The sequence below is a fragment of the Heterodontus francisci genome, chromosome 1 (assembly GCF_036365525.1).
Source record: "Heterodontus francisci isolate sHetFra1 chromosome 1, sHetFra1.hap1, whole genome shotgun sequence".
Taxonomy (NCBI): Eukaryota; Metazoa; Chordata; class Chondrichthyes; order Heterodontiformes; family Heterodontidae; genus Heterodontus; species Heterodontus francisci.
Window position 1 is genome coordinate 200,772,514 of NC_090371.1, and position 27,113 is coordinate 200,799,626.

The following is a 27,113-nucleotide window of genomic DNA, read 5'->3' on the forward strand; positions in this document are numbered from 1 at the left end:
TGTGGGAGCTTGTGGATGCCACGGCAGTCCATGGCAACCATGTCTGTAGTAAGTGTCTGCTGCTCAGAGTAAATGAGCTGGAGGCCGAGCTATAGATGTTACGATGCATCAGGGAGGGGCAAAGTTACCTGGTCACTTTGTTCAAGAAGGCAGTCACACCCCTAACAATAGGGTCATCTGATTTGGTCAGGGACAGGAGGATGTGACTGAGAGTCAGGCAGGTAAGGGGATCGATGAGGTAGGAGTAGAGCAGCCTCAGCTCTTACAATTAAGCAACAAGTTTGAGGTTCTTGCAGCTTGTATGGACAAGAGCAAGGGCTGTCGTGTGGATGAGCAGACTGACCATGGCTCCTTTGTACAGGAAGCGATTCAAGCGGGGGAGAAAAAAGGAAAATGGTGGTACTGGGGACAGCAAAGTGAAGGGGATGGACACTGTTCTCTGCAGCAAAAGGCGAGAGTCCATAAGGCTGTGTTGCCTGTCCAGTGCCAGGGTTCGGGACATCTGCTCAGGGCTGGAGAGGAACTTACAGTGGGAGGGGGAGAATCTAGTCATCGTGGTCCATGTAGGTACCAATGATGTAGGCAAGACAAGGAAAGAGGTTCAGCATAGTCAGTAGGAGGAGCTAGGTAGCAAATTAAGAAGCAGAACCTCAAAGGTAATAATCTCTGGATTATTATCTGAGCCATGTGCAAATTGGCATAGGGCAAATAAGATTAGAGAAATGAATACCTGGATCGGTGACTGGCGTGGTAGAAGTGAGTTCCAGTTTGTGGGGCACTGACACTAGTACTGGGGAAAGTGGGGACTGTACTATTAGCAAAGTCTACACCTGAACTTTGCTGGGACCAGTGTTCTAGTGAGCCATATAACCAGGGAAGTAGAGAGGGTTTTGAACTAAATAGTGGGGGCAAGGGATCAAATTTGGGAAGATGTGGTAAATCAAAGAGTAGTGACAAGTCGAGAGAAAGGTATTAATTTGGGAAAGGATAAACAGACTGTGAAAGGAAGGGACAGTGAGTACAAATCAAAGATGTTACAAAGGTGCTTCTAGATTTTTTGTTCAGTTTTTTTGAGGACTCGTGTATTTTAGAATTATGGACATTGCATTATTTGGGAAAACTGAAAACAATTCCATGATGTTTTTTTCAGAGGGATCATTGAAGGGACACTGAGGGGACTTGGTTTGTAAACAACTCTTACTGGAAGTCACCTCTCTTCAGATAAATACCCAGCAGGAGATTTTTGACTTGGGGGAGATGTTTACGGAGAAGTGACAGGTCAAGATTTATAGAGGTCAAGAGGCTTGACTCTTGAGATATTGTTTTTGGTTTCGCTTTGGACAGTGAGTTGTAATGTGGACAGTGTTTTGAAAGGGGTTGGAGAAAACCACCCGAGAGATCAGTCACCATCAGCACCTTCTTCCATCTCTTTGAAAAGCCTGCCAGCTTTTCCATCTCGTTCAGAAGCTCTTAGAAGCGAGTGTAAGAATTAGAGAAATTGATGCTGCATTCCTCCTGAAATGCCTGCCAGGAACTCATGTTGCTGCATTTCTTCTGGAAAGCCTGACAAACTGATCCTCAATGTTGCCAGAAAAGAATTGTTCTAGGAAGATCCCAGAGACAGCGTCTACGTGTATTTGGGACACCAAACCAAAAAGGGACAACTGACATCTTTCCATATCTTCTCTTTTTCTTCAAGAATTGGCAAATATTTGGCTAAACTATTCTTTTTTTTGTTTTTTTTTGTAACAGAACTCTAAAGAAAAAAATCTCTATTTTCCCTGTTAACCTTGTGTGTCTGTATGTGTGTGTGAGCGTGCACGCGAGGGGCTAAGCTAAAAAGCGAACTTTCATATTTCAACCTGTGTGTTAATGCTTCGCTTTGTTAGTGATTAAGTCTTGTTTTATAATAAATTGATAATTTTGTTGTTTATTACAGAAACCTGGTTGGTGTATTTTATTCTGGGATAAAAATAGAGCCTATGATTGACTGTATCGGTAACTGGGTAAACATTTAAATATATGTTGTGACCTGTGCAGAAGTGGAACTAGAAAACACAATACACTCCTCCCGCCTCAGTCGTATCAAAGAGTATATCAGTAGATACGGCTAGAGGTTACAAACATAATAAAAGGACAAAACTGAAGGCTCTATATCTGAATGACTGTAGCATTCAAAAGAAAACAGATGAACTGATAGTGCAAATAGAAATAAATAAGTACGATCTGATAGCCATTACTGCAGGATGACATAGATTGGGACCTGAATTTTGAAGGGTACATGACATTTTGGAAGGACAGGATGCTAGGAAAAGGTGGAGGGGTGGCTCTGTTAATTTATGATGGTATTTTCAGGAAACCAGGATGTAGAAGTGGTTTGGGTAGAGATGGGAAATGATAAAGACAAGATGTCACTTGTTGGAATGGTGTACAGGCCCCCTAACAGTAACTACATGGTAGGATGGAGTATAAAGGAAGAAATAATGGGAGCTTTTCAGAAAGGTACGGCGATAATCATGGGGGATTTTAATCTACACATGTAGACTGGAAGAATCTGAAAGGCAAACGTAGCCTAGATGAGGAGTTCATAGAATGTTTTCAGAATAGTTTCTTAGAACAGTACGTTCTGGAGCCAACCAGACAGCAGGCTGTACTAGACCTGGTATTGTGCAACACGATAGGATTAATTAATGACCTCATAGTGAAGGTGCCCCTGGCAGCAGCGATCATAGAGTCATACAGCACAGCAACAGGCCCTTCGGCACATTGTGTCCGTGCCGGCCATCAAGCACCTATCCTAATCCCATTTTCCAACACTTGGCCCGTAGCCTTGTATGCTATGGCATTTCAAGTGCTCATCTAAATACTTCTTAAATATTGTGAGGGTTCCTGCCTCTACCACCCCTTCAGGCAGTGTGTTCCAGATTCCAGCCACCCTCTGGGTGAAAAAACTTTTCTTCAAATCCTCTCTAAACCTCCTGTCTCTTACCTTAAATCTATGCTCCCTAGTTATTGACCCCTCCGCTAAGGAAAAACATTTCTTCCTATCAACCGGTGGATGTACTGTATTTAAATTTGCAGTAAGCATTTGATAAGGTGCCACGTCAAAGGTTGTTGCGGAAAATAAAAGCTCATGATGTAGGGGGTAACATATTGGCATGGATAGAAGATTGGCTAGCTAACAGGAAACAGAGAGTAGACATAAATGGATCATTTTCTGGTTGGCAAGATGTAATGAGTGGTGTGCCACAGGGATCAGTGCTGTGGCCTCAAATTTTTACAATTTATATTGTTGCGACCAGATGCGAAAGTTGTCGAGGGGTCTGTTACTATCTTTACCTGGTCTTGTTTTAACAGGGTTTAATTTTAAATGCACTGTGTTTTGAGCTCCCTTTTTTGTGAATCCTTGTTCACAGTTTTCCAATTATGGGACAAAGAAACCAATTCACACAGGCTTTCTCAGGTTTAAAGAAGAAAGATGAAATTTTATTAAAACGTAAACTCTAATACAGTTCACGCCTACGGATATACAGCGCGTCCACGCAAGCATGCATACGCGATATCACATGCAGATAAGGGCAGAAAAGAGAAGAGGAAAATATAGTAGAGAGGTGTTTGAGGCAATATCTTGTTATGGTGCTTCGAGCTCACTGTAGTCCTTTTGCAAGTAGTCCTGCTTTTTGTTGGGGCCCAGTAGTCTTCTTAAAACCTTGTTCACGTAGGAAATCTTTCTCTCTTTGTGGTTCACATGTTTTCACAAGATTCAGTTCCATGGGAAGGAGATGGAAGCAGGCAAACAGGAGAGGTTGTAATTCTTGCTTGAGTTCCAGGAGAGATCTTTACTCCATGACTCATGGCTTTGTCTCCATTTCAATTCCTTTGTTGGGAGTTCAAATTCAAAAACCTTCCCAGGTTTCCCAGCAGGTAAGTCATGTGACTAGCTCCTTATATGGAACAGTCTCTCCTGCGATGTTTGTGGATTGTACCTTAGCAGTCTCTGGAATGCTAGCTCCCCCCACCTTCAACGTCTGGTAATTAAAACTTCATTGTCGGTTGAATGAGTCAGGGCATGGTCCTTTGTCCCTTGTTCCAACACTGTGAGTTACCATGGAAATGTCTTTCCAGTCAGCGGCTTGTAATTTTAAGTTTTAATGTTCATGTGGCGAAATTCTGTGTGCCTCAACCTAGGCAGGTGGGGGGGTGGTGGGGTTTGCCTGACAATATAAATGACTAAGTTGAAGGGACCAAAGGTATGGCTGCTAAATTTGCTGATGACAAAAGATAGGTAAAAAAGTAAGTTGTTAAGAGGACATAAGGAGCATACAAAGGGATATCGATAGGTTAAGTGAGTGGGAAAGATCTGGCAAATTGTCCTTTTGGCAGGAAGAATAAAAAGAAGCATATTATCTAAATGGTGAGAGATTGCAGAGCTCTGAGATGCAGAGGAAGCTGAGTGTCCTAGTGCATGAATCACAAAAGATTAGTATGCAGATTCAGCACGTAATTAGGAAAGCTCATAGAATGCTATTGTTTATTGCGGGGGGGAATTGAATACAAAAGTAGGGAGGTTATGCTTCAGTTATACAGAGCATTGGTGAGACCACATCTGGAGTACTATGTACAGTAGTGGTCTCCTTATTTAAAGAAGGATGTAAATGCTTTGGAAGTAGTACAGAGAAGGTTTACTAGACTAATACCTGGAATGGGAAGGTTGGACAGGCTAGGCGTGTATCCACTGGAGTTTAGAAGAGTAAGAGGCGAATTGATTGAAACATATAAGATCCTGAGGGGTCTTGACAGGGTGGATGTGGAAAGGATGTTTCCTCTTGTGGAAGAATCTAGAACTAGGAGTCACTGTTTAAAAATAAGGGGTCGCCCATTTAAGACAAAGTTGAGGAAAAATGTTTCTCTCTCAGTGGGTCGTGAGTCTCTTCCTCATAGGTGTTGGAAGCAGAGTATTGGAATATTTTTAAGGCAGAGTTAGATAGATTCTTGATAAGCTAGGGGGTGAAAGGTTATCGTGAGTAGGTGGGAATGTGGAGTTGAGATTACAATCAGATCAGCCGTGATCTTGTTGACTGGCGGAGCAGGCGTGAGGGGCCGAGTGGCCTACTCTTGCTCCTAATTCATATGTTCGCATGTTCCATTCTCCATTCCTTGAAGCCCCTTGACATCCAGGGGGTTTTGCAGTTTAGTCCCAGCCTTTTTCTTTAAGGGAGCAGACTTGCTCTGAACCCTCACTATCTCTTCCTTGAATGCCTCGCATTAATCTGACGCAGATTTACCTTCAAGTAGTTGTTTATTTATTTTTTTATTTATTTAGAGATACAGCACTGAAACAGGCGCTTCGGCCCACCGGGTCTGTGCCGACCATCAACCACCCATTTATACTAATCCTACACTAATCCCATATTCCTACCACATCCCCACCTGTCCCTACATTCCCCTACCACCTATCTATACTCGGGACAATTTATAATGGCCAATTTACCTATCAACCTGCAAGTCTTTGGCTGTGGGAGGAAACCAGAGCACCCGACGAAAACCCCACAGTCACAGGGAGAACTTGCAAACTCCACACTCCCTGTTTGAAGGCCACTTCAGTTAAATCACATCTCAGCATTAACGTTTTCCCAATGAAGAACTTTTATTCCTGGCCTATCTTTATCCTTTTCCAAAGCTACACTAAATCAAATTGAATTATGATCACTTCCCCCAAAGTGCTCCCCAACTACACATTCCCGTCCAAGCCCCACACCATCCTGACTTGGAACTAATATAAAAGCAAAATACTGCAGATGCTGGAAATCTGAAATAAAAACAAGAAATGCTGGAAATACTCAGCGGGTTTGGCAGCTTCTGTGGAGAGAGAAGCAGAGTTACGTTTCAGGTCACTGACCCTTCATCAGAACTCTATCTCATCTGAAAACTGACTTGGAACTATATTGCCGTTCCTTCACTGTTGCTGGATCAAAATCCTGGAACTAAAGGCCTGCTACCCGACCCGAACATGTGTCGGGTTCGGGTCGGGCCCCTCTTCCAGGTCTGGCTTTCGGGCTCGGGTCGGGTCGGGTCCAGGTCAGACTCTACACGCATGGTAAGTGCTCTGCCTGTAAGTATTGAAAATAAAAAAACTTACCTGAGCTGGGAATCCAGGACATCAACCAGGGAGACTGAGTCTGCACAGTGAGCGAGTGACATCTCTATGATGCCATCAAGCGCACGCTGCAGCTTCCTGGAGGTTCCGAGTCGGTAGCTAAGTCGAGGGATGGTCAGATTGAGTTGGAGTCGGGGCAAAATTGGAGGGACTTGGGTCTGGCTCGGGTCTGCTGTGATTCGGTCGGGTTCGGGTCGGGTTCTTTTTCCCGAGCTGAGCAGGCCTTTACCTGGAACTTCCTTCCTAACATCACTGTGGGTGTATCTGCCCCCAATGGACTGCAGCGGTTCAAGAAGGCACCTTCTCAAGGGCAATTAGGGATGGGCAGTAAAAGCTGGCCTAGCCAGTGATGCCCGCATCCCTTGATCAAAGATTAAAAAAAACTAATATCCCTTCCACCTGCCCAGCTTCATTTCCTAAAACTCAGTTTAGAACCACCCACTTTCTTAAATAAAAGCAAAATACTGCGGATGCTGGAAATCTGAAATAAAAACAAGAAATGCTGGAACCACTCAGCAGGTCTGGCAGCATCTGTGAAAAGAGAAGCAGAGTTAACGTTTCGGGTCAGTGACCCTTCTTCGGAACTGACAAATATTAGAAATGTCATAGGTTATAAGCAAGTGAGGTGGGGGTGGGGCAAGAGATAACAAAGGAGGTCTAGATTGGACCAGGCCACATAGCTGACCAAAAGGTCACGGAGCAAAGGCAAACAATATGTTAATGATGTGTTGAAAGACAAAGCATTAGTACAGATTAGGTGTTAATACACTGAATATTGAACAGCAGCAAGTGCAAACCTGAAAAAAAACAGTGGGTAAGCAAACTGAACAAACTAAGATGAAATGAAATAAATGCAAAAAAAAAGATTGTAAAAAATGTAAAAAAGAATGTAAAAAAAAAGGAAGAAAAAATAACTAAAAATGAAAGTAAAATGGGGGGCTGTCATGCTCTGAAATTATTGAACTCAATGTTCAGTCCGGCAGGTTGTAGTGTGCCTAATTGGTAGATGAGATGCTGTTCCTCGAGCTTGCGTTGATGTTCACTGGAACACTGCAGCAATCCCAGGACAGAGATGTTAGCATGAGAGCAGGGGGGAGTGTTGAAATGGCAAGCAACCGGAAGCTCAGGGTGCTGCTTGCGGACTGAGCGGAGATGTTCCGCAAAGTGGTCACCCAGTCTGCGCTTGGTCTCCCCAATGTAGAGGAGACCCACTGTGAGCAGCGAATACAGTATACTACATTGAAAGAGGTACAAGTAAATCGCTGCTTCACCTGAAAGGAGTGTTTGGGGCCTGGGATAGTGAGGAGAGAGGAGGTAAATGGGCAGGTATTACACCTCCTGCGATTGCAGGGGAAGGTGCCATGGGACGGGGACGAGGTGGTGGGGGTAATGGAGGAGTGGACCAGGGTGTCGTGGAGGGAACGATCCCTTCGGAATGCTGACAGGGGAAGGGAGGGGAAGATGCGACTGGTAGTGGCATCACGCTGGAGGTGGCGGAAATGGCGGAGGATGATCCTTTGGATATGGAGGCTGATGGGGTGAAAAGTGAGGACAAGGGGAACCCTGTCATGTTTCTTGGAGGGAGGGGAAGGGGTGAGGGTAGAGGGTGCGGGGAATGGGCCGGACACGGTTGAGGGCCCTGTCAACCACAGTGGGGGGACATCCTCGGTTGAGGAAAAAGGTCATATCAGAAGCACCGTCATGGAAGGTAGCATCATCAGAGCAGATGCGTCGGAGACGGAGAAACTGGGAGAATGGAATGGAGTCCTTACAGGAGGTAGGGTGTGAAGAAGTGTAGTCGAGGTAGCTGTGGGAGTCGGTGGGCTTATAATGGATATTAGTAGACAACCTATCCCCAGAGATGGAGACAGAGAAGTCGAGGAAGGGAAGGGAAGTGTCAGAGATGGACCATGTAAAGGTTGAGCTTGCTGCCTGTTGGCTAAAAAAGTTATTCTGAATGCATTTAAGAATTTTGCTGCATTTGTGCCTTTCACGCTAATTCTATCCCAGTTAATATTAGGGTAGTTGAAATCCTGCACTATAACTGCTTTTGCATTTCTCAGAGATTTGCCTACATATTTGCTGTACTATTGCCCTCTGAGAGTTTTGGGGCCAATAGTACACTCCGAGTAGTGTGATTGCCCCTTTTTTGTTCCTTAGTTCAACCCATATGATGAGCTTTCTATCATATAATCCCTCCTTGTTTTTTAAATCAATATTGTAACCCCCTCCCCCCCCACCTTTTTATCCTCCTCTCTATCTCATCTGAAAACCCTGTAACCAGGAATGTTCAGCTGCAGTTTCTGCCCTTCTTGCAGCCATGTTTCAGTAAAGCTATAATATCATACTTCCTGTGTCAATCTGTACTCTCGGCTCATCTGCCTTGTTCCCGAAACATCTTGCATTGAAGTCTATACCATTTAGCACTGTGAAACTCCCTTGTTATCTATTTTCTAGCCATTGTTTCCTCTGCCTTCCAAACACACTTAATAATTTTCTGCCTTCCATTTCCAACATTTCTTTTCTCCCTTCTGAATCTGCTTTCAGGTTTTCAACCTCCTGTCAGCTAGTTTAAACCCTCCTCAACAGCACTAGCAAATCCCTTTGCAAGGATATTGGTCCCGGTCCTGTTGAGGTGCAACCTATTCAGCTTGTACATGTCCCAGCTCCCCTAGAAGTGGTCCCAATGCCTCAGGAATCTAAAGCCCTCCAGTCCTGCAACATCTCTCCATCCACGTATTCATCAGCTCTATCTACCTATTTCTGTACTCATTAGCATGTGACATGGGGAGTAAACCAGAGATTACTACATTTGAGGTCCTGCTTTTCATTCTTTCTCCGAGCCCCCTAAACTCTGCCTGCGGAACCTCATTCCTCTTTCTGCCTTTGTCATTGGAGCCAATATGGGGACCACGACCTCTGGCTGTTCACCCTCCCCCCTCAGAATGTCCTGTAGCCACTCAGTGACATCCTTTACCCTGGCATCAGGGAGACAACACTCTTGCGTTATTGCTTTCATGTAGCAATAAGGTACCAAACAATCTTAAGTTGAATGGTTATGAAACTGTGGGTCCTTTATTTGTAGAGTAATACATTTACAAGAGAGCTCTGTCTTAAACGTGTGATTAGGTGTTTTGCTCAACTCCAACTAACCTGATCACATGCTGAATGACATCACTTCCTGTGATGCTGTGTGGAGTACTGACATTGTAAAAGCAGTATCACAGCAACCCCCTTTCCTAAAATGGAAATGCACAAAATATAAACTATGTAAATAATGAACTGAAACGACTTGGAAAAATATTTACACCTGCATTGACTCCAATGTTCTTTTTGTCAAGTGACTCTGAACCGTGCAGGCAGTTTACTGACTCAACCTGATCTTGTCACAATGTAGCTTGATGGAGAACTCGACTTATCAGCTTTTTTTTGCTTGACTTTTGCGAGTATTCTGATAGTCATCCTATGCTCGATTGTTACACTGGTCATTTTCTCTTGCTGTGTTCTTTAGATCTGAGTGTGACCATGTTCTTGATGCTATAGGGTTGTCAGGCACAGTGTTGTTAGCTAGTTCTCTTGGCTGACTTCAGTTTCTTCTTAGCACTGCTCCGTTGGGTCGATTACTTCATAATATCTTGGTTCGTTGCAGAGTTTGGACAATTCTGCAGAAACCGCACTTTTTCTTGTGGATGAATAACCCTGACTTTCTGCCCTATCTGTAAAGGTGGTAGTTCCACACCCTCGAGCATTTTGTGCATCATCTTCATCTTTTCTTGTTTTGCTAGGAGCCTATCTTGCCATCTTTTTTGACTACAGCTGTTATTGAGCTGCACTTATCTGAGTGCTGTTGAATACACCTGATGATTCCTTGCCTCTCCATAGTATCCAGCTCTGTTTTAGTTTGTCCATGAGGTGGATACCACATTTCCTTGGTGGATATATAGAGGGAACCACATTGTCCTTTACATGTAGGACAGCTTCTCCTTTGAAACTTCCCACTCTGTCAAAATGGTCTTGGTACATTCTGTGTAAATCCTGGATGGACCTGTTCTGGTCAGGTGTCTTTGGCACACTGCTGATCCCTTGGATCATTATGATATGAAGCTCACTACATGCCGGCAGGCCTGCAACTGCTGGACCATCTATGTTGATGTAGAAAATCTGTTGTTACCAACAGAGGTTCTCTAATTTTTTTTTTTAGAGATACAGCACTGAAACAGGCCCTTCGGCCCACCAAGTCTGTGCCAACCATCAACCACCCATTTATACTAATCCTACACTAATCCCATATTCCTACCACATCGCCACCTGTCCCTATATTCCCCTACCACCTACCTATACTAGGGGCAAATTATAATAGCCAATTTACCTATCAACCTGCAAGTCTTTGGCTTGGGAGGAAACCGGAGCACCCGGCGAAAACCCACGCAGTCACAAGGAGAACTTGCAAACTCCGCACAGGCAGTACCCAGAATTGAACCCGGGTCGCTGGAGCTGTGAGGCTGCGGTGCTAACCACTGCACCACTGTGCCGCCCATTAATGTAGACCATAGCTTTGCTGGGTCCTTCTGCTCTGCTTCAGAAAGTCCCGAGTTGTTAATCCGGTATTGCTCATTGTTACCGATTGCTATTTTTATCTTGAACATTTGTTTTTCCATCTCCCTGACAGCCACATCCAAGAAGCACAACTCCATCCACTGTCTAAGAAGTTGAAACTCATGGAAGAGGTCTTGGGCTTTCCAATTCATGGAAGGATATTTAGTAGACATGGTGCCAAATTCCCAGTGTCAAAAATGCAGCTGAAGCTTTCCCCTTTAAATTACCACCTCTTTTTTTTTTCCTTGGGCCTTCATTGGAGGAAAAATAAACTTGCAGGTCTACTGTGTCTGCAGCATCGAGCTTTGGCTACACACACAACCTGTGCATGCAGCATTGGCTTTCTGCCTACGAAGCAGCAACGGTGGGAAATCACCTGGCACGTAATGAAGATGCCGATTCACAGCCTCAACGAGAACTGACCCTGCCTGCTGTTTCCGAGCACAATTCCACCCGATTTCTTCAGTTCCTTTCTGACTACAGTTAATCTGACCCTTCATATACTCACTGTACCTTCAGCACCCACTTTATGGAGGATCGTCGAACTTGCCCATGAATCACCGCCACCTCTGAGATGTATTACGCTGAACTGTCTGTGTTGCACTATGATGAGAGAGATTGCTGGTCTTGATGTCCTGCCTGAGGTCGTTGGTCCTCATGAGTACTGTTCCTGAGCTTCTCTGCAGTAGTGTTACCACTGAGCTGTGATCTTCCTTGCGCATCACCTTCACAACATTGCGAATGGCGTGCTGCTTCAGTGACCACATGCTGTTGCAATGTCATTGAGGGTGTGATTCTTCGGAGACCACACGTTGCTACCATGTCGAGGATGGTGCATTTGAAAGCTGAAAAATCTTCAGAAACTATACGCTGCCACCATATTGCGCTATTGCTTTTGTGTAGCAATAAAGTGCTAAACAATCTTAAGTTGAGTGGTTATAAAACTGTGGGTTCTTTATTTGTAGAGTAACACATTTACAAGTGTTATGGCCGAGGCGGGAGGAGTGCACTGTTTATTCTAGTCCCACTTCTCCACAGGTCACAATATATATTTAAATTTTCCCATTTACCGATACGGTCAATCATATACTCTATTTTTCCCAGGCTAAAATATACAAATCAGGTTTCGTTAATAAACAACAAGATTATCAGTTTACTATAAAACAAGTCTTAAACAATAATGAAGTAAATCATACTCAAACAAATCTGAATATCAAAGCTCCTTATCTATCCATTCCCTCACACACGCATACACCAGTTAACTGGAAAAATAAAAAGGATTGTTGTTTACAGTGCTGTTACAAAGAAAACAAAAAAATACTTAGGCAGAATACTTGTCCTTGATTTTGGTTTGGCATCCCAAACGCGTATAGATGGCTGTCACTGGAATCTTCCGAGAACAGTTCTTTCCAGGAGATGTTGAAGATCAATTTGGGTAGGCTTTCCAAGAAATGCAGCTGTAGAGGCTTCAGATAGGTCTTATAGAAGAAATGCAGCAACAAGGGTTTCAGTTCCCACACATTCGATACGTAGGTTTCTTCAAAACAGTTGGAAATAGGAAACTGACATACTGTATGCAGGGTTTCTTTTCAAGAGACAGGTCTTCTTTGGCAGGCAAAAACCAACTGTCTTTTGTAACAGATCAAACTGAAACTAAAAACGTTCCAGAAGTCAAGCCTCCTAACCTCTATAAATCTTGACCTGTCACTTCTTTGTAAACATCTCCCCAAGTCAAAAATCATCCCTGCTGGGTGATTATCCAGACAGGTGTCTTCCAGTATGATTCATTTACAAGCCAAATCCAGGAACCTTCTGGTGACTTATTTAAAAAAAAACACAAAGTTCAGCATCTCGTCATGATTCCAGATGAATCAATGTCCATAATTCAACTATAAGTCCTTAAAACATAGTTTACAAAAAAAAAGTACTCTTGTAACACAAGAGAGCTCTGTCTTACATGTGTGACTAGGTGTCTTGCTCAACTCCAACTAACTGATTACATGCTGAATGACATCACTTCCTTTGATGCTGTATGGAGTACTTACATTGTTAAAGCGATACCACAAAACCTACCATCCTGGAGTCATGTCTGTGACCACAGAAGCGCCTGTTTGTTGCCCTCACTATCAAATCCCCGACCACTATTACTCTTCTTCCTTCCCTGCTGTGCAGCTGAGCCAACCTTCGCGCAATGGACTTGGCTGTGCCTGTACATCACAGAGGAACCATCACTCTCACCAGTATTCAGAACTGAATACAGATCAGAGCGTGAGATGCACTCATGGGTTCCCTGACTGATTCTCCTCATCATTCTTGGGGGATCACCCTTCCTTCTTTGCCTGCACATTTTTAAGCTGCAGGGTAACCATCTCCAGAAACATGCTATCCATGAAGCTCTCAGCCTTGCGATGCCCCGTTGTGACTCCAGCCGCCACTCAAGCTACCAAACCCGGATCTCGTGCTGATCTAGCTGGTGGCACTTCCTGGAAATGTAGTCGTCCAGGCCATGAGAAGCATCCAGGATTTCGTACTTGGCACAGGATGTGCATTCCATGGGGTTGAGGTTTCCTGCCATGCCTTTACTTTCTAAACTGTTAACTAGAAACACTTACCAGCTATTCACTCATCAGCTCTTTCCCTGGTTGTGAGGTCACTATAGCAGATGTTGCTTTTGTTGTTGGGAGATTTCACTGGAGGCTCTCTCCCCCACATTAACTCCTCGGTTGCTGCACTCAGTCTCCACCCAAGTCCGCTGCCACCACTGCGCTGGTGAGTAATAATCTCCAATTTCTGGGTGGTATGACCAGTCCTGTTGTTTGTCAAGGACCAACCTCATGACATCTCATAGTGGGATTTGAGAAGGGTTAAAAGGCAGAAACATACTGTCACCCTGGATGTTTTCATCAATGCCAGTTGCAACAGCCTCAGACGGCGCCCATTATTCAGAGTACCATCTCCTCCAAGTGGTTCAGGAGATGCAGCCGTGACTGTCCCCCACTGCTTCTTTGCTGCTGCCTCCTGTTATGTGCAACCTCGTCCTGCGAGAGGGAGGGAAGATTGTCAGTGAGTGTGTTGCAAGGTGTTTGGGTGATGTGCCTATCCCAGCTGAATAGCTGGAAGTATGTGGAAACTGTGAAACGTGGGTGTGAGTCTGGCAGCATTGGTAAATGTGTGAGGGTGAGGTTGAACATATGAGCATTAGGCATGAGTCCTGATTCCTGATGGGTGAGTGCTGGTGGTGCGGTAGATAGGAGATGGCATTTCAAAATGCATTCACTGACCTTGACCACCCACATGAAGCTATTGAACTTCTTTTGTCACCACTGCGAGGTCCTCCAGGCCAAATTCCTTGCATTGGCTTCCATGACTATTTTCTCTTATTCATTTTGCAGTGTGTACCAGAAGGGTCTCCTCCCTTCCATCTCCTGGACTAAGGCCTCCACACTGCACCAGAGAATCTGGGAGCCCTCTTTCTGGTCTGCTGCTACACTGGTAGTCTTTTTCCTTCTCTGAAACACTTTTGGAGACAGTTCCACCAGCTGCTGCAGATGTGCAGGCTAGCTTTGACTTGTGCTAGCCTTGCACACACCTGAGCTCCCTGCTGAGCATGAAGCCAGTCAGCAGCATCGACAGCATTGGGCTGCACGCCACAGTCATTGAGATGAGCAGGCAACACAAGGTTTGCGTGCTGCCTTAATCTCCTTGTCTGGATGCGGGGCATTTCCTCATCGTGATTCATGCACCCGTTAGTGGGCCTTATCAAATTTCTAGCCCTAGAACATCTGATGGAACTGTTCTCATGTTTCTCAGCCATATGCAATAAAGGTAAAGTTGATATGCGACTTTAAAAAAAAATGCTGTAAGTAGCAAATATCTTTTTTTTTTGTGCATTGGTTCTAATCGTGAAGCAATTTTCACATCACTTAACTGCCCAATCAACATTACGCAGAATTCTGTGCAGTTGGGTTCCAAAGTATAGCTACTGATTTTTATTTATTTATTTACTTAGAGATACAGCACTGAAACAGGCCCTTCGGCCCACCGAGTCTGTGCCGACCATCAACCACCCATTTATACTAATCCTACACTAATCCCATATTCCTACCAATCCTCACCTGTCCCTATATTCCCCTACCACCTACCTATACTAGGGGCAATTTATAATGGCCAATTTACCTATCAACCTGCAAGTTTTTGGCTGTGGGAGGAAACCGGAGCACCCGGAGAAAACCCAGGCAGTCATAGGGAGAACTTGCAAACTCCACACAGGCAGTACCCAGAATTGAACCCGGGTGGCTGGAGCTGTGAGGCTGCGGTGCTAACCACTGTGCCACTGCGCCGCCCCTTGAATATATCAAGGAAGAAATATAACAGTTTTGAAGAAATGAAAAAGTGTGTAATCAGTACCATTGTTTTGTAATTTTAGCTGCTTTTTACAGCAATTTCATCACATTTGCTTGTATTTATGGACAGTTCAGGGCCTCTCCTGCTCTGTTGCTCTAATTTCAGTGAGAGCTTGGCAGAAATGCTGTTTATGCACATATATAGTGTTTCTCCTGAACTTATGACAATGGAGTGGGTGAAGACCCGAGGAAATGTATTTCCTTCATTCATCCCAATTTCAGCACTCCCCAGTCAGCAACAGCACAGTTACATGTGAAGTAAAACTTCTCCAACACTATCCCACCAATGTGCTTCAAGTCCAACCTCAAAAGAGCACCAACATACTAATCTGACATTTTTTCATTTTCCACACCAGCCACCCCCACTGTAGTTTCTCTGAATGAGATTTGCCAATGTCTTGCCAGTTAGTGCCTCGCAGCAGCGTGTTTATACTGTAGGCCTTTACCCACCGGCTGGGATTTGAGGCTGAGCATGCCTATTTTACAAAAGACGCTTCCAACCAACAGACAGATACTTTCATTCCATCAATGTGGGATAGATTTAAACCCAGGTCTAAGAGGTGTCTAATCCACCCAGTCCCCATCTGTACCAGTTTCTCAAAATCAAAACGCTCTTTAATTCTTAATTTTATATTCCTTCCTTTACATTCTATTACATTTTATTACTTAGAAGATGAATAAAATGAGAACATTCATTAACAATGATTTCATTAAAATACATGGTGCTCCAGCTGGTGGGAAAGGATGCTGAAAATAAACCCTCTGTCCATTTACATGCTCGTAATAAGCAATATGTACATGTCTACTTAACACTTTTTTTGTCTTTGCATAAAAGAATGACTTCTTGTCTCTTAGGAAACCTAGGTGCCCAGCTGGTTGAGTACAAGGAAGATATGTACATAACCTCCGACTGTGGCAATACATGGAGGCAGGCGAGTAAACTAAACCCAGCACTTTATTTTGTGGCTTAAGCTGTTATTTTCTTGCTGTTGATACACTGACTACTTTGTGCTAAAATGTTATGCAACTGTCATTCAGACTCCTATGTTGGGCCTCACTCTGGAAAGAGTGTTTCTTAACTTAAACCAAACTGTAGTTTCAATGAAGTGTATAACATTATTTTCCCCCTAATATTCAATGTTCATGCAACTTTGTTTTTCATTCAATGTATGTTTTTTTATAAAATCTTCATCCATGTCTGGAAGTCTGTTCTTTATTTATAGCTAGCACTCATATCTGTGGTTTGGGAAGCTACCAGCTAGACATTAGCCACTGCTGACCATATTAGTATGAAAAAAACATGAGGCTACTTAGCATATTAGTGCAACTGCTTTTTTAAAAAAAGATTACCCGTAAAGGGCTAATTTGAAAAGTGGGCACACATTCATTCATGAATACCCAAGTAGTGGTACAGCACATGAATCGAACTCCTCTCTGTTTTCAATTTGACAAGACGCCTGACAGCTTCAACACTCACTGATGGGAAGAGGAAAAAATGTTCTGAACGGATACAGAGGAAATATATACAAAACCCTTAAAATCAACTTGCAGTGCCTCCTTGTTCGGCTGCTTTGTCTCCTCTCTTGTTGCTGCGAGTAGCCACAAGCTTTTGGAGTCAGTTTTATTTTAGAAGAAAATTTCAACCTTTTCTAAAATCGTTTTTTGATTGCCTTATACTGGCAGATATTATACCTCCCTTTACTCTGGATCTTGAATTCTAGCAAGACTGCCTTATTCTTGAACTCCAATTCCCTTGCAATAAGGGCCAACATGCCATTTGCCTTCCTAATTGCTTGCTGTAGCTGCATGTTAACTTTCTGTGTTCCTTGTGCGAGTACACCCAAGTCCATCTGAACATCAACATTTAGAAGTTTAGAAGTCTTTTAAAAAACATTCTGCTTTTCTATTCTTACTGTTGTTATTAGCTATCCCTCGCAGGCAAAGATGATTGTCTTCCAAGAGTGTAAAGATGGCAGAGGAAGCCGATTCGGGATCTCCAGACTTTATGGCATGTAGGGCATTTGTTGTCATGTCTGGTCGTGTATTATTAGTTCGGGTCATGGCTTGTTCTTTTCGCCTCTCTCGCTTTTCCTCTTCATTTTGTCGTCGTTGGGTCTCAAAATGCTGGGATTCTTCCCATAGACTCTGCCTCCATCTGGTTCAGTCCAGGGCGATGATCTCCCAGGAGTTGATGTCAATATTGCATTTCTTAATGTTGGCTTTCAGCACATCCTTGAAGTGCTTCATCTGTCCTCCTCTGCTGCGTGTGTCCTGACTGAACTAGGAGAAGAAGACCTACTTTGGGAGCCTGTGATCTGACATCCGAACTATATGACCAACCCAACGAAGCTGATGGTGGATGATCATAGCCTCCGTGCTTGTGGTGCCCGCTTGTGAGAGGCACTGATTTTGGTGCCCCTGTCTTCCACTTGATGTGTAGGATCTTCCACAGGTAGCGTTGATGATATGACTGCAGTGCTTTGAGGTGCCTCCTGTACATTGTCCATGTTTCAGCCCCGTACTGTGAGGTACGGATCAAGAGCATGGTTTCAGTTTTGATGTTGTGATCGTCAAACAATCACTTCCTCAGGTGGCCAAAGGCTGCACCAGCAGATTTCAGGCGATGCTGGATTTCCTCGTTAATGTCCGCCTTCTGTGAAAGATAACTTCCAAGATACTGGAAGTGTTCCACATTTTCCAGGCACTGAACCTGAATCCTAAACAATGGGGCTGGGGCGTGTGCATTTGGAGCTTGCTGATGGAGGACTTTAGTCTTCTGAATGTTGAGTGTCAGTCCCATCTTCTCACATGCCTCAGTAAATACGTTGGTGTTTCTTTGAAGATCCGTTTCCGACACAGCACTTACTGCAGCATCATCAGCGTATTGCAGCTCAATGATTGAAGTCAGGGTGGTCTTAGTTTTTGATTGGAGTCATCTGAGATTAAATAGTTCACTGTCCATTCGATAAATAAGCTGCACGCCAGCAGGGAACTTGTTTCTAGTCAGATGGAGCATGGCAGCTGGGAAGATTTAAAAAAAGAGTTGGGGCCATGATACACCTTGTTTAACTCCTGTCTTAACCTCAAAGGGGTCTGTAATGGATCCGTTGCGAAGGATCACCGCATGCAGATCATCATGAAGCAAGCAAAGGATGGTGAGGAATTTTGGAGGCCATCCATACTTCAACAGAATCTTCCAGAGTGCCTCATAATGTACAGAGTTGAAGGCCTTTGTCAAGTCAAAAAATACTAAGTAGAGAGGTTGATGTTGCCAGCAAAATTTTTCTTGTAGTTGGCAAGCTGTGAAAATCATGTCGACATTGCCTCTTAATGGCCTAAACCCACATTGAGATTCGGGGAAAAGCTCTTCTGCAAGTGTAATGAGTAGCGTCAGAAGGGTTCTTGTAATGATCTTTCCTGCAATGGAGAGCAGGGAGATGTCTCTGTAATTTCCATAGTTGGATTTGTCTCCTTTCTTGAAGATTGTCACTATCATGGCATCCTTGAGATCATTCGGGACTTCCTCTTCATTCCAGATCTGTAGGATGAGGGTGTGGAGCTGTAATGTTTTCTCTCTTCCATGCTTAAAGGATTCAGCGGGGATTCCATCACGTCCTGCAGCTTTGTTGTTCTTCATTTGTGTGATGGCTTTCATCACTTCCATATGCGTTGGCGAAGTTCCAAGCTCGTCTCTAAGTGGATGTTGTGAGATGGAGTTGAAAACGCTCTTACTACTCTTAATACCAAAGTGAACAACCTCACACTTTCCTACATTACACTCCATCTGCCACCTTATTGCCCACTCACTTAACCTGTCTGAATCTCTTTTGTAGCCTCTTTGTGTACCTTTCGCAACTTACATTCCCATCTCGCTTTGTAACATCAGCTAACTGAGATATGTTACTCTTGATCTCTTTGTCTGAATCATTAATATAGGTTGTAAATAACTGAAGCCTCAGCACTGATTCTTGTGGCACTCCACTAGTTACAGTCTGCTAACTTAAAAGTGCCCCATTTATCCCTACTCTTTGCTTGCTGCCCGTTAATCAATCCTCTAGCCATGCGAATATATTACTCCCAACTCAATGAGCTCTTATTTTGTGCAGCAACCTTTTGTGTGGCACATAAATGAATTCCTTTTAGAAATCCAGGTATAATACATCTATTGGTTCCTCTTTATCTACCATACTAGTTACGTCCTCAAAAATTCAAATACATTTGTCAAACACGATTTCCCTTTCGTAAAACCATGTTGACTTTGTCTGATCAAATCCTCCTATACTCTTCTCATTATTTTCCATCAACTTTACATTTTGCTTTTCCTTTCAGCTCATAATTATCACTTAATTTATGGTGGTTTGGCTGTGCAGTATGTTGACTTGTGCCACGGAGTAGTTACATGATTGCAATTCCCTAAGCTGTAAGTTCATCACCTCTGGCACCATCTGTTCCAGACAAAGTACTTTACCATAAAAGACAAAGAGGGAGGGAAAATTGGAGGGTGAATCAAACTGGGCCACTTTTAGGCACTTTAGTGTGTGCAGTAACAAAATTGTATTAATGAAGCATGTCACATGCCCACTGACCCTGTTGGAGAATGGCGTATGGTGCAGTTGGACCTAATAAAAAGTAATAATAAAACAGTTTTAAAGGATGAAGAAATATATTCCCATTTAACCCTAGGTGCTAATTTGGCACACAGACCTGTCTAAAAATGTTTATTTTATTTTGAGTTACATTAACCCTGCAGTTCATTTTTGTCTCCATGGATTAATCTCAACTTTATTGAAGCCATCTTTATTTTTAGAGTTAGGAATGTAAATTATGGTGAGGCTCAAGAAGGATCCTAACACTCTGATTCTCATTTTTGTTATGTCCTTCAGGTGTTTGAGGAAGAGCATCATATTCTGTACCTTGACCATGGTGGTGTTATTGTTGCTATCAAAGACACCTCAATCCCTCTGAAGATACTAAAGTAAGGAATTGTAAACTTGAGTCACAGTGATGATTTCAATATCAATAACACAGTCAGTGATTTCTTAAGTACTTTGTTTACAAGAGCTGTGTTTAAGAATTTTATATGGTTTCAGAGGTGGCCTGATTTAAAATCAGACCAGTAACATTCAACAAATGCTAAGACAATTCTAATTGAAAACAGACTAACGTATTGCCCATTTCAAAAAGGGTAGCAAAACAGACCCAGGTAACTGCAGATCAATTTGTCTTACATTAACACTGGGTGTCCTTTGACTTCTAGAAAGCATATTGACACAAAAGTTTAAAGCAGTGGTCATCCCAAATAAAATGGGAATGGATAAGAAACTAATTGGCTGAAGGGTAAGAAGCAGCAATTACTTTTTAGAGAATATATGTTAAGAGGGAAGTGTTGAGCAGAGTACTCGATGGTGGGACCTTTATTGTTGCTAATTTACTTTAATTTGAATTCAGAAGCTGAATGAAAAATGGTAAAATTCACAGAGATTAAGATTGATGGGCAGTTAAATCTGAACAGGCAGCTTAGGAACTGCAAAGTGGGTGGAATAATTGCAGATGAAATTTAGTATAAACAAGTGCAAAAAACTGCAAATTAAAAGAAAAAAAGGATGGCATAAGTACACCATGAATGCTGTTTAAATAGTTGAAGGGTCAAGTTCAAAAATATCTGTGTTTTGGTGGACCGAATACTCACCATGTCAACATTGCATGGTGACTCTTTGCCTTTGTCCCAGGACAGCTTTGTTATTTAATCTCTCCTGCCCTCTGCCCTAGAGGCCTGCTTTAGGTCGGGAAAAAGAACACGACCTGAACCACAGCGGACCCTGAGCCTGACCCAGCCCAAGTCCCTCCGATTTTGCCCCGAGCCTGACCCGACCAGAACCTGCCCCGACTCTGCCTGACCCGACCATCCCTTTACTTACCTTCCTGACACCGAACCTGCAAGAAGCTGCAGCGCATGCACGATGATGTCATAGTGACATCACTTGCTCACTGTGCAGTCTCCGTTTCAACCCGGACTCCCAGCTCAGGTAAGTTTTTTTTAATTTTTAATACTTACCAGCAGAGCACTTACCATGTGTGTCCGGTCCGACCCGACCCGACTCGACCTGGACTCAGCCCGGCCCGATCCGAGCCCAAACATCACATCCTGAAGATGGGCCTGACCCAACCCGAGCCCGACACATGTCGTCGGGTTCGGGTTGAGTAGCAGGCCTCTACTCTGCCCTATCACACACCTCCCCTTTTGTTCTCTTCCCCACCACCGCCCGCACCCCCCCCCCCCCCAACCCCCTTCACCTGCTTAAAACCTAATTCTTTTCTAACCTTTGCCAGTTCTGATGAAAGGTCACAGTCCTGAAACGTTAACTCTGCTTCTCTCTCCACAGATGCTGCCTGGCCTGCTGAGTATTTCCAGCACTTTCTGTTTTTATTTTGGATTTCCAGCATCTTCAGTATTTTGATTTTAATTTAATAGAGGGAGCATTGTACTATATAGCCAAAGCATTAAAGTACAAGTCAGGGAAAGGCATACCCAAACTGTGCAGTATTCTGTTCATATCGCACCTTGTTCTCCATTCTGATCACTGAGGTACAAAGGAGATATTCACACCCTGAGGGTAGTGCTGCCATAAGAGTGATGTCTGGGTCAGAGAACTGCATTATGAAGAAAGACTGCAGAAACCTGACATTTTCTGCCTTGAAAGGAGGCTATTGCGAGCTGGCCTTGTAAAGATATATAGGACAATGAGTGGTGTGAAAAGGTAATTCTAGAACAACAAATGGGTTGGACCACTGGATAACATATCGCAATGTTCATTCACTGTGAAATAAGCATCTTGATGATTTCCATCAAGCCTTATCTCACCAAGTATTTGCTTGGGATGCCTTTAGACACATGATTATCTTCTTCAGGTCACAAGAAAGTACTGTTATTACTGACTACCTACATAACACCCCGTTTCAAAAATCCTTGCAGTCAGCCTGAGTCCCAGGCTCTATATTTTATCTCTCTGTGTACACTCTTACACTGGGTGTGATGTAGTTTCTAATTGCGTAGGCAAGCCAACAAATTGGTTATTATTTACAGTCTATGTGAAATTGATATCAAAGGTAGCTCATTAACATCTCAGCTTTTCTTTTGTAAGTTGTCTGAATATACTGTGCTTTTAAAAACCCAACATTAAAAGTAACTTTTTTTTTGTTAAATCCTTTCTGTGGAGAAATAGCCAAAAATCCCAAAAGAAGACAGGGAAGCTATAGGGTTTTTTGTTTGGATGGCGCTTGGATAATGAGTGACATAACAATGAGAGTGAGCAGTAAATGGCGCATAGTGATTGTGTGCAGTGAATGAGTTATGTTATTGTTTACGGGAATGGAAATGTTGCTGATAGTGAGTGGGCCACTGAACTGAAATAACTAAATGCTTATAAATAATTTAGTTTAATTTTAAGGCAGGGCTGGGGCACTTAGCCACTAATAGTAATTTGAAACATGAACTGAATATATTCGACATCACAGAATTTTTTTTCTATACTTGTAAGGAAAGACTTTTAATTGTAACCTACATATTGGAAAAATATCATGAGAACATGTGAAGCATTGCAGTTAGTAATATTATTGTCCTAAATATGAACTGAATTGATTAAGTGCTTTTTGTTGATAATCTACCTAGGTTCAGTGTAGATGAAGGATATACTTGGACAACGCACAATTTCACCAGCACTTCTGTCTTTGTAGATGGGCTACTGAGTGAGCCAGGGGACGAAACACTGGTTATGACGTGAGTATCTCTATAGGTGACACTCATTATGTTTCCAAAGCTAATATTGATGTGGATGTTTTGCATTCTGACCTGCAAATCTCTGCTTTGGGTTAACAGATGTTAGTTTTTGGATTATTCAATATACGGAAGGTGTGAATGTAATTTGTCACAATACTCTGTGCTAATACTGTGCGAGAGACAAACTAAATTCTGTTCAATTACAGGGAGAATAGCGATGGTAGATTGTGACAATATATATTGATAGAAGATGATTGTTGAGCTGGAATACTTGTTGTCACTTATCTGTTGAATATCAGTCATAATGCATGTGGTGCCCTTGGATTCTATACTAGATTCGGTACTGGAAAATTGTAATTCATTTTTAAAAATACGAGGCACAATTAATTATTCGTGCAGTTATGATTTCGTAAAGCTAATTTTTCAGTCAGCTGATAAATTATTTTCCTCAATCCTTTGAAATGCGTGAAGCATGGCTGTTTCATAAAGTATTCAAGAGATATCGAGAGCTCTCAAACAGGGCAGTTCTGTGTTTTAACTAAATACATTTTGGGTTTACAACACTCACTACCCTTCCCTTATGATATAGGCAGGTAGGCTGAAGAAATAGAAAGACATCCGATGGTAATTTTTTATCAATTATACACACTACTACAATTTACAAGTAATGTTCTTAAGACAGGTACCAATTACAAGCATGAACAGAGAACACATTGGGATTCGCGAGCTGTATCCACCAGATTGCTCACACTGGCCCTAAAGAAGACTAGGTAGAGTTTCTATGGTTAATCATGCAAGGCAGACGTGAGGTTAATATGGCAGCGGGTTTCTGCGATGTGTGGTTAGTGCATAACTACATATGACTAATATGTCATTGCAAAAGCAGATGCATGAATCACTTCCCTCTATGCACACATGTTCATTAGTGTTACTATGGTGGGAATTTTGATGCCCTAGAATGGGTGGATTTCGATGGATGGGCAGCTAAAATAATCAATTTTGGATTGGAACTGCAACCCAGCTCCAACGTATCCACATCCAGGTTTAATGAAGGAATGTTTGGGTGCATATAAGGGTAACCTGGGGATGAATTTTGAAATGCCGGTGGGTGCAGGAGTAAGTGCGCGTACGATTTGATGATTGCATTCTCGGAGGTCGGAACTGGGTCCTGTTGCATCCAGAACACAAAGCAATTTTTAAAGGGACATTGGGAGGGAGGGAATAGGAAGCCTGTACACCTCCAGTTAATTGGCAGTTGAGCTCATTGTGGAGCTCATTGAATGGCTTGTCAGGAACAGTTTGTGAATTTCAATAGAAGGGTACAGGAAAAGCGCCATGTCTGGAACACGGCAGGGTGTAGAAGTCGTGAACAATTCGGAGGGCCATGATGGCTGTTGGAAGGGCTGTTTAACTTATTGTAGAAGTGCAGAATAAAACTCAGCTGCTCAAACAGTGCCACAGAGTAGCCAATGTTTTTGTCAGTGGTGAGTGGTAGGAATCTGGAGAGGGACGTGAGTTGGCTGGCATCACTTGGGCAGCTGGGTTTGGCGAATGAACTCCAGTTGAGGGAGTTCAGATTGGAACAGGCTACTCATTGAATAAGCAGCCAGATTAGTTTCAACAGATGCAACCTCCTGGACGGTAGGAGGCCAGACGAACAAAGTGGGGGGCTGCAAGGGGAAGAAGGTGCTACCCAAGACATCGAGTCTACTGCCCAAGAGTCAGCTACCTGCAAATGACAGATCGCCAGTGCAGTTGGAGGCTGTGCCTATCCAGGCAGATGGTCTCCGACTGTGTGCTCTGACCCACAATGCCTTGTAGCCACTATGGCAGTCCCTTACCTGCAGCAGTAAAGGTTACCGTCCCCCTGAATTTTTATGCAACCGGGTCATTCCAGGGATCAGTTGTGGACTTAGGTGGCATCTCGTAGACTCCAGTTCATCACACCATCAGGCAGGTCAAGGATGCCATATTCTGGAGAGTGGGGGATTATCCACTTTGACACAGATGGGCCTGCTCAGGCACAGAGGACATTGGGTTTTGCCACCATCGATGGATTCTCTCCAGTCCAGAGGGTCATCGATTGCACCAACACAGCCATCAAGGTACCGACAGACCATCCAGTCAGCTTCCTGAACAGAAAGGGCTACCACTCATTGAATGTCCAGCTGCTCTGTGACCACATGAAGTGAATCTTGCAGGTCTGTGCCCAGTTCACAGGCAGCTGTCATGACTCCTTTATCCTTCAAGAGTCCCAGTTGCCGCACCTCTTCAAGCCCACGTCCAGACTCCATGGGTGGCTGCTGGGGAGATAAGGGTTATCCCCTAATGAGGTGGCTCCTGACACAAATGGAGAGAGGTGTTCCAACCAGAGGCATCTCCTAACACGGGCCTACATTAAACAGACCATTGGCATCTTGATGATGCGCTTCCATTGACTTGGTGCCCTCCAATACAAGCCAGCCAGAGTGTCTGATATCATGGTTGTCTGATGCAGCCTGCACAGCATGAAAATAGAAAGACGCCTGGAGGGGGAAGGGATCGCTCAAGAGGAGTGGCCAGTGCCCAGGCATTGGAGGACATCCAGCAATGCCATCCCGGACCTCAAGGTGAAATGCAGGCTGGCGTGGCCGCAAGGGCCACACTGATTCATCAGCTTTTCAGCTGATGGCCTCCCTTATGACCGATAATCCCAGAACTCACCTTCCAGCATGGAGAGCTATCATTCCGCCAAGACCCACAGAAGTGAATTCCCATCGCCAGCCATGAACATGGAGAATGGGGTTTCCACCACCAACATTCTCCACCATTACAAAGAGTGGAAATACAGCAATCCCAGGACCCCATGGCCACCCCACTCCACAAAACCCCAACCCCCTTTTAACATGAAACATCACTAACACACAAATCAGACTGATAACATAAACAAGTGATAGTGTAATGAAAACAAAAGAGCATACAAATGTTGAAAAGAGCATCCAGGTGACCCCTTAAGTGAAATCAACAGCATGGTGCCTTACTCTCTCTACCATTTCTACAAAGTGTTCCCCCTGTGGCAGAGGATGAGGTGGAGGCAGCCTGCTCCATACTCTGCATTTGGCTAAGATACCTGTAGCTTCCATCCTGAGCTTGGAGGTGCCCCTGGCAGGTTCCTCCAGTAGCTGCCGGACCTGCATCATTGCAGGGGCTGCTCTGTCACAGGGTCTTGGCACACAGATGGTTCCTGAGTCGTAGGAGGCAAGGAGCCAAAGGGTGATGCCAGTGCCCACTGAGGGGTGGTCTCTTCATCTGCCACTTCCATTGTCTCAGCCCTTTCCTGGCACATCGATGCTGGATGAGGCCACCGACTAGGATGCAGCTGGCATCCACTCTGAGCATCTCAGTGCCATCTGTGAGACTGAGCGGGCAATGCTACAGAGAGTTTCACTCTTTCTGTGCAGATCAACGCACTGCTGCCGCATCCACTCAGAGTGGTGCTGCATTTGACTCTCCAAGAGGTTGCCCAATCTCTCAATGGAGGAGCTCATGTGATCGAATCCCTGAGTGTTGACAGAGCACAAGCGCTGCATTGACTCCTCCATTGCCTGCCCATGGCTCCTCAAGGCCTTAGGGAACTCTGACAAATGGGAACTTATCAGCCTTTGGTTCTTGAGGAAGATCCTATTTGTTTGTGATACCCAAGGCACAGTATCTTCACCCGGCTGAACATTGCTATGTCTGCCCTCCATCCTCCGAGAGGGACTGCCCATAGCTGACTCTGCTTCACCCTCCTCCTCCTGCCCACACATAATGTAAGGTTCTTCCAGTGCTCCTCGTTCTACGCTATTCTGGGGGTCAACCAAGGTGAGTGTGCCTGCACTTGTTCTGTTGAGTCTCCCCCAGCCAATGAAGGTGGCACCGATTGTACTTGTCCACTCTGATCCCCCTTTCCCTTGTGGGAAACACAAGAGAGTGGAAATGAGAACATTTGCTACTCACCAAGTGCCCCAACACAATCATCCCCTTAGGTGACATAGGAACATAGGAGCAGGAGTAGGCCATTCAGCTTGTCGAGCCTGCTCCGCCATTCAATTAGATCATGGCTGATCATCTCCCTCAACACCACTTTCCTGCGCTATCCCCATATCCCTTGATGTCATTACTATTCTGATATCTATTGATTTCTGTCTTGAACATGCTC

At 43.9% G+C, this 27,113-nt stretch overlaps 1 protein-coding gene across 2 annotated transcripts in view; it reads left to right on the top strand.

Moving 5' to 3' along the window:
• Positions 1 to 27,113, top strand: part of sorcs2 (sortilin-related VPS10 domain containing receptor 2) — an 810,245-nt gene that overhangs the window by 671,565 nt on the left and 111,567 nt on the right. For both annotated transcript variants that reach the window (XM_068040075.1, XM_068040081.1), the window contains exons 12-14: positions 16,012 to 16,088; positions 20,040 to 20,131; positions 22,826 to 22,933. In XM_068040075.1, the coding sequence (XP_067896176.1) occupies positions 16,012 to 16,088; positions 20,040 to 20,131; positions 22,826 to 22,933 (277 nt within the window). The remainder of the gene's footprint in view (positions 1 to 16,011; positions 16,089 to 20,039; positions 20,132 to 22,825; positions 22,934 to 27,113) is intronic.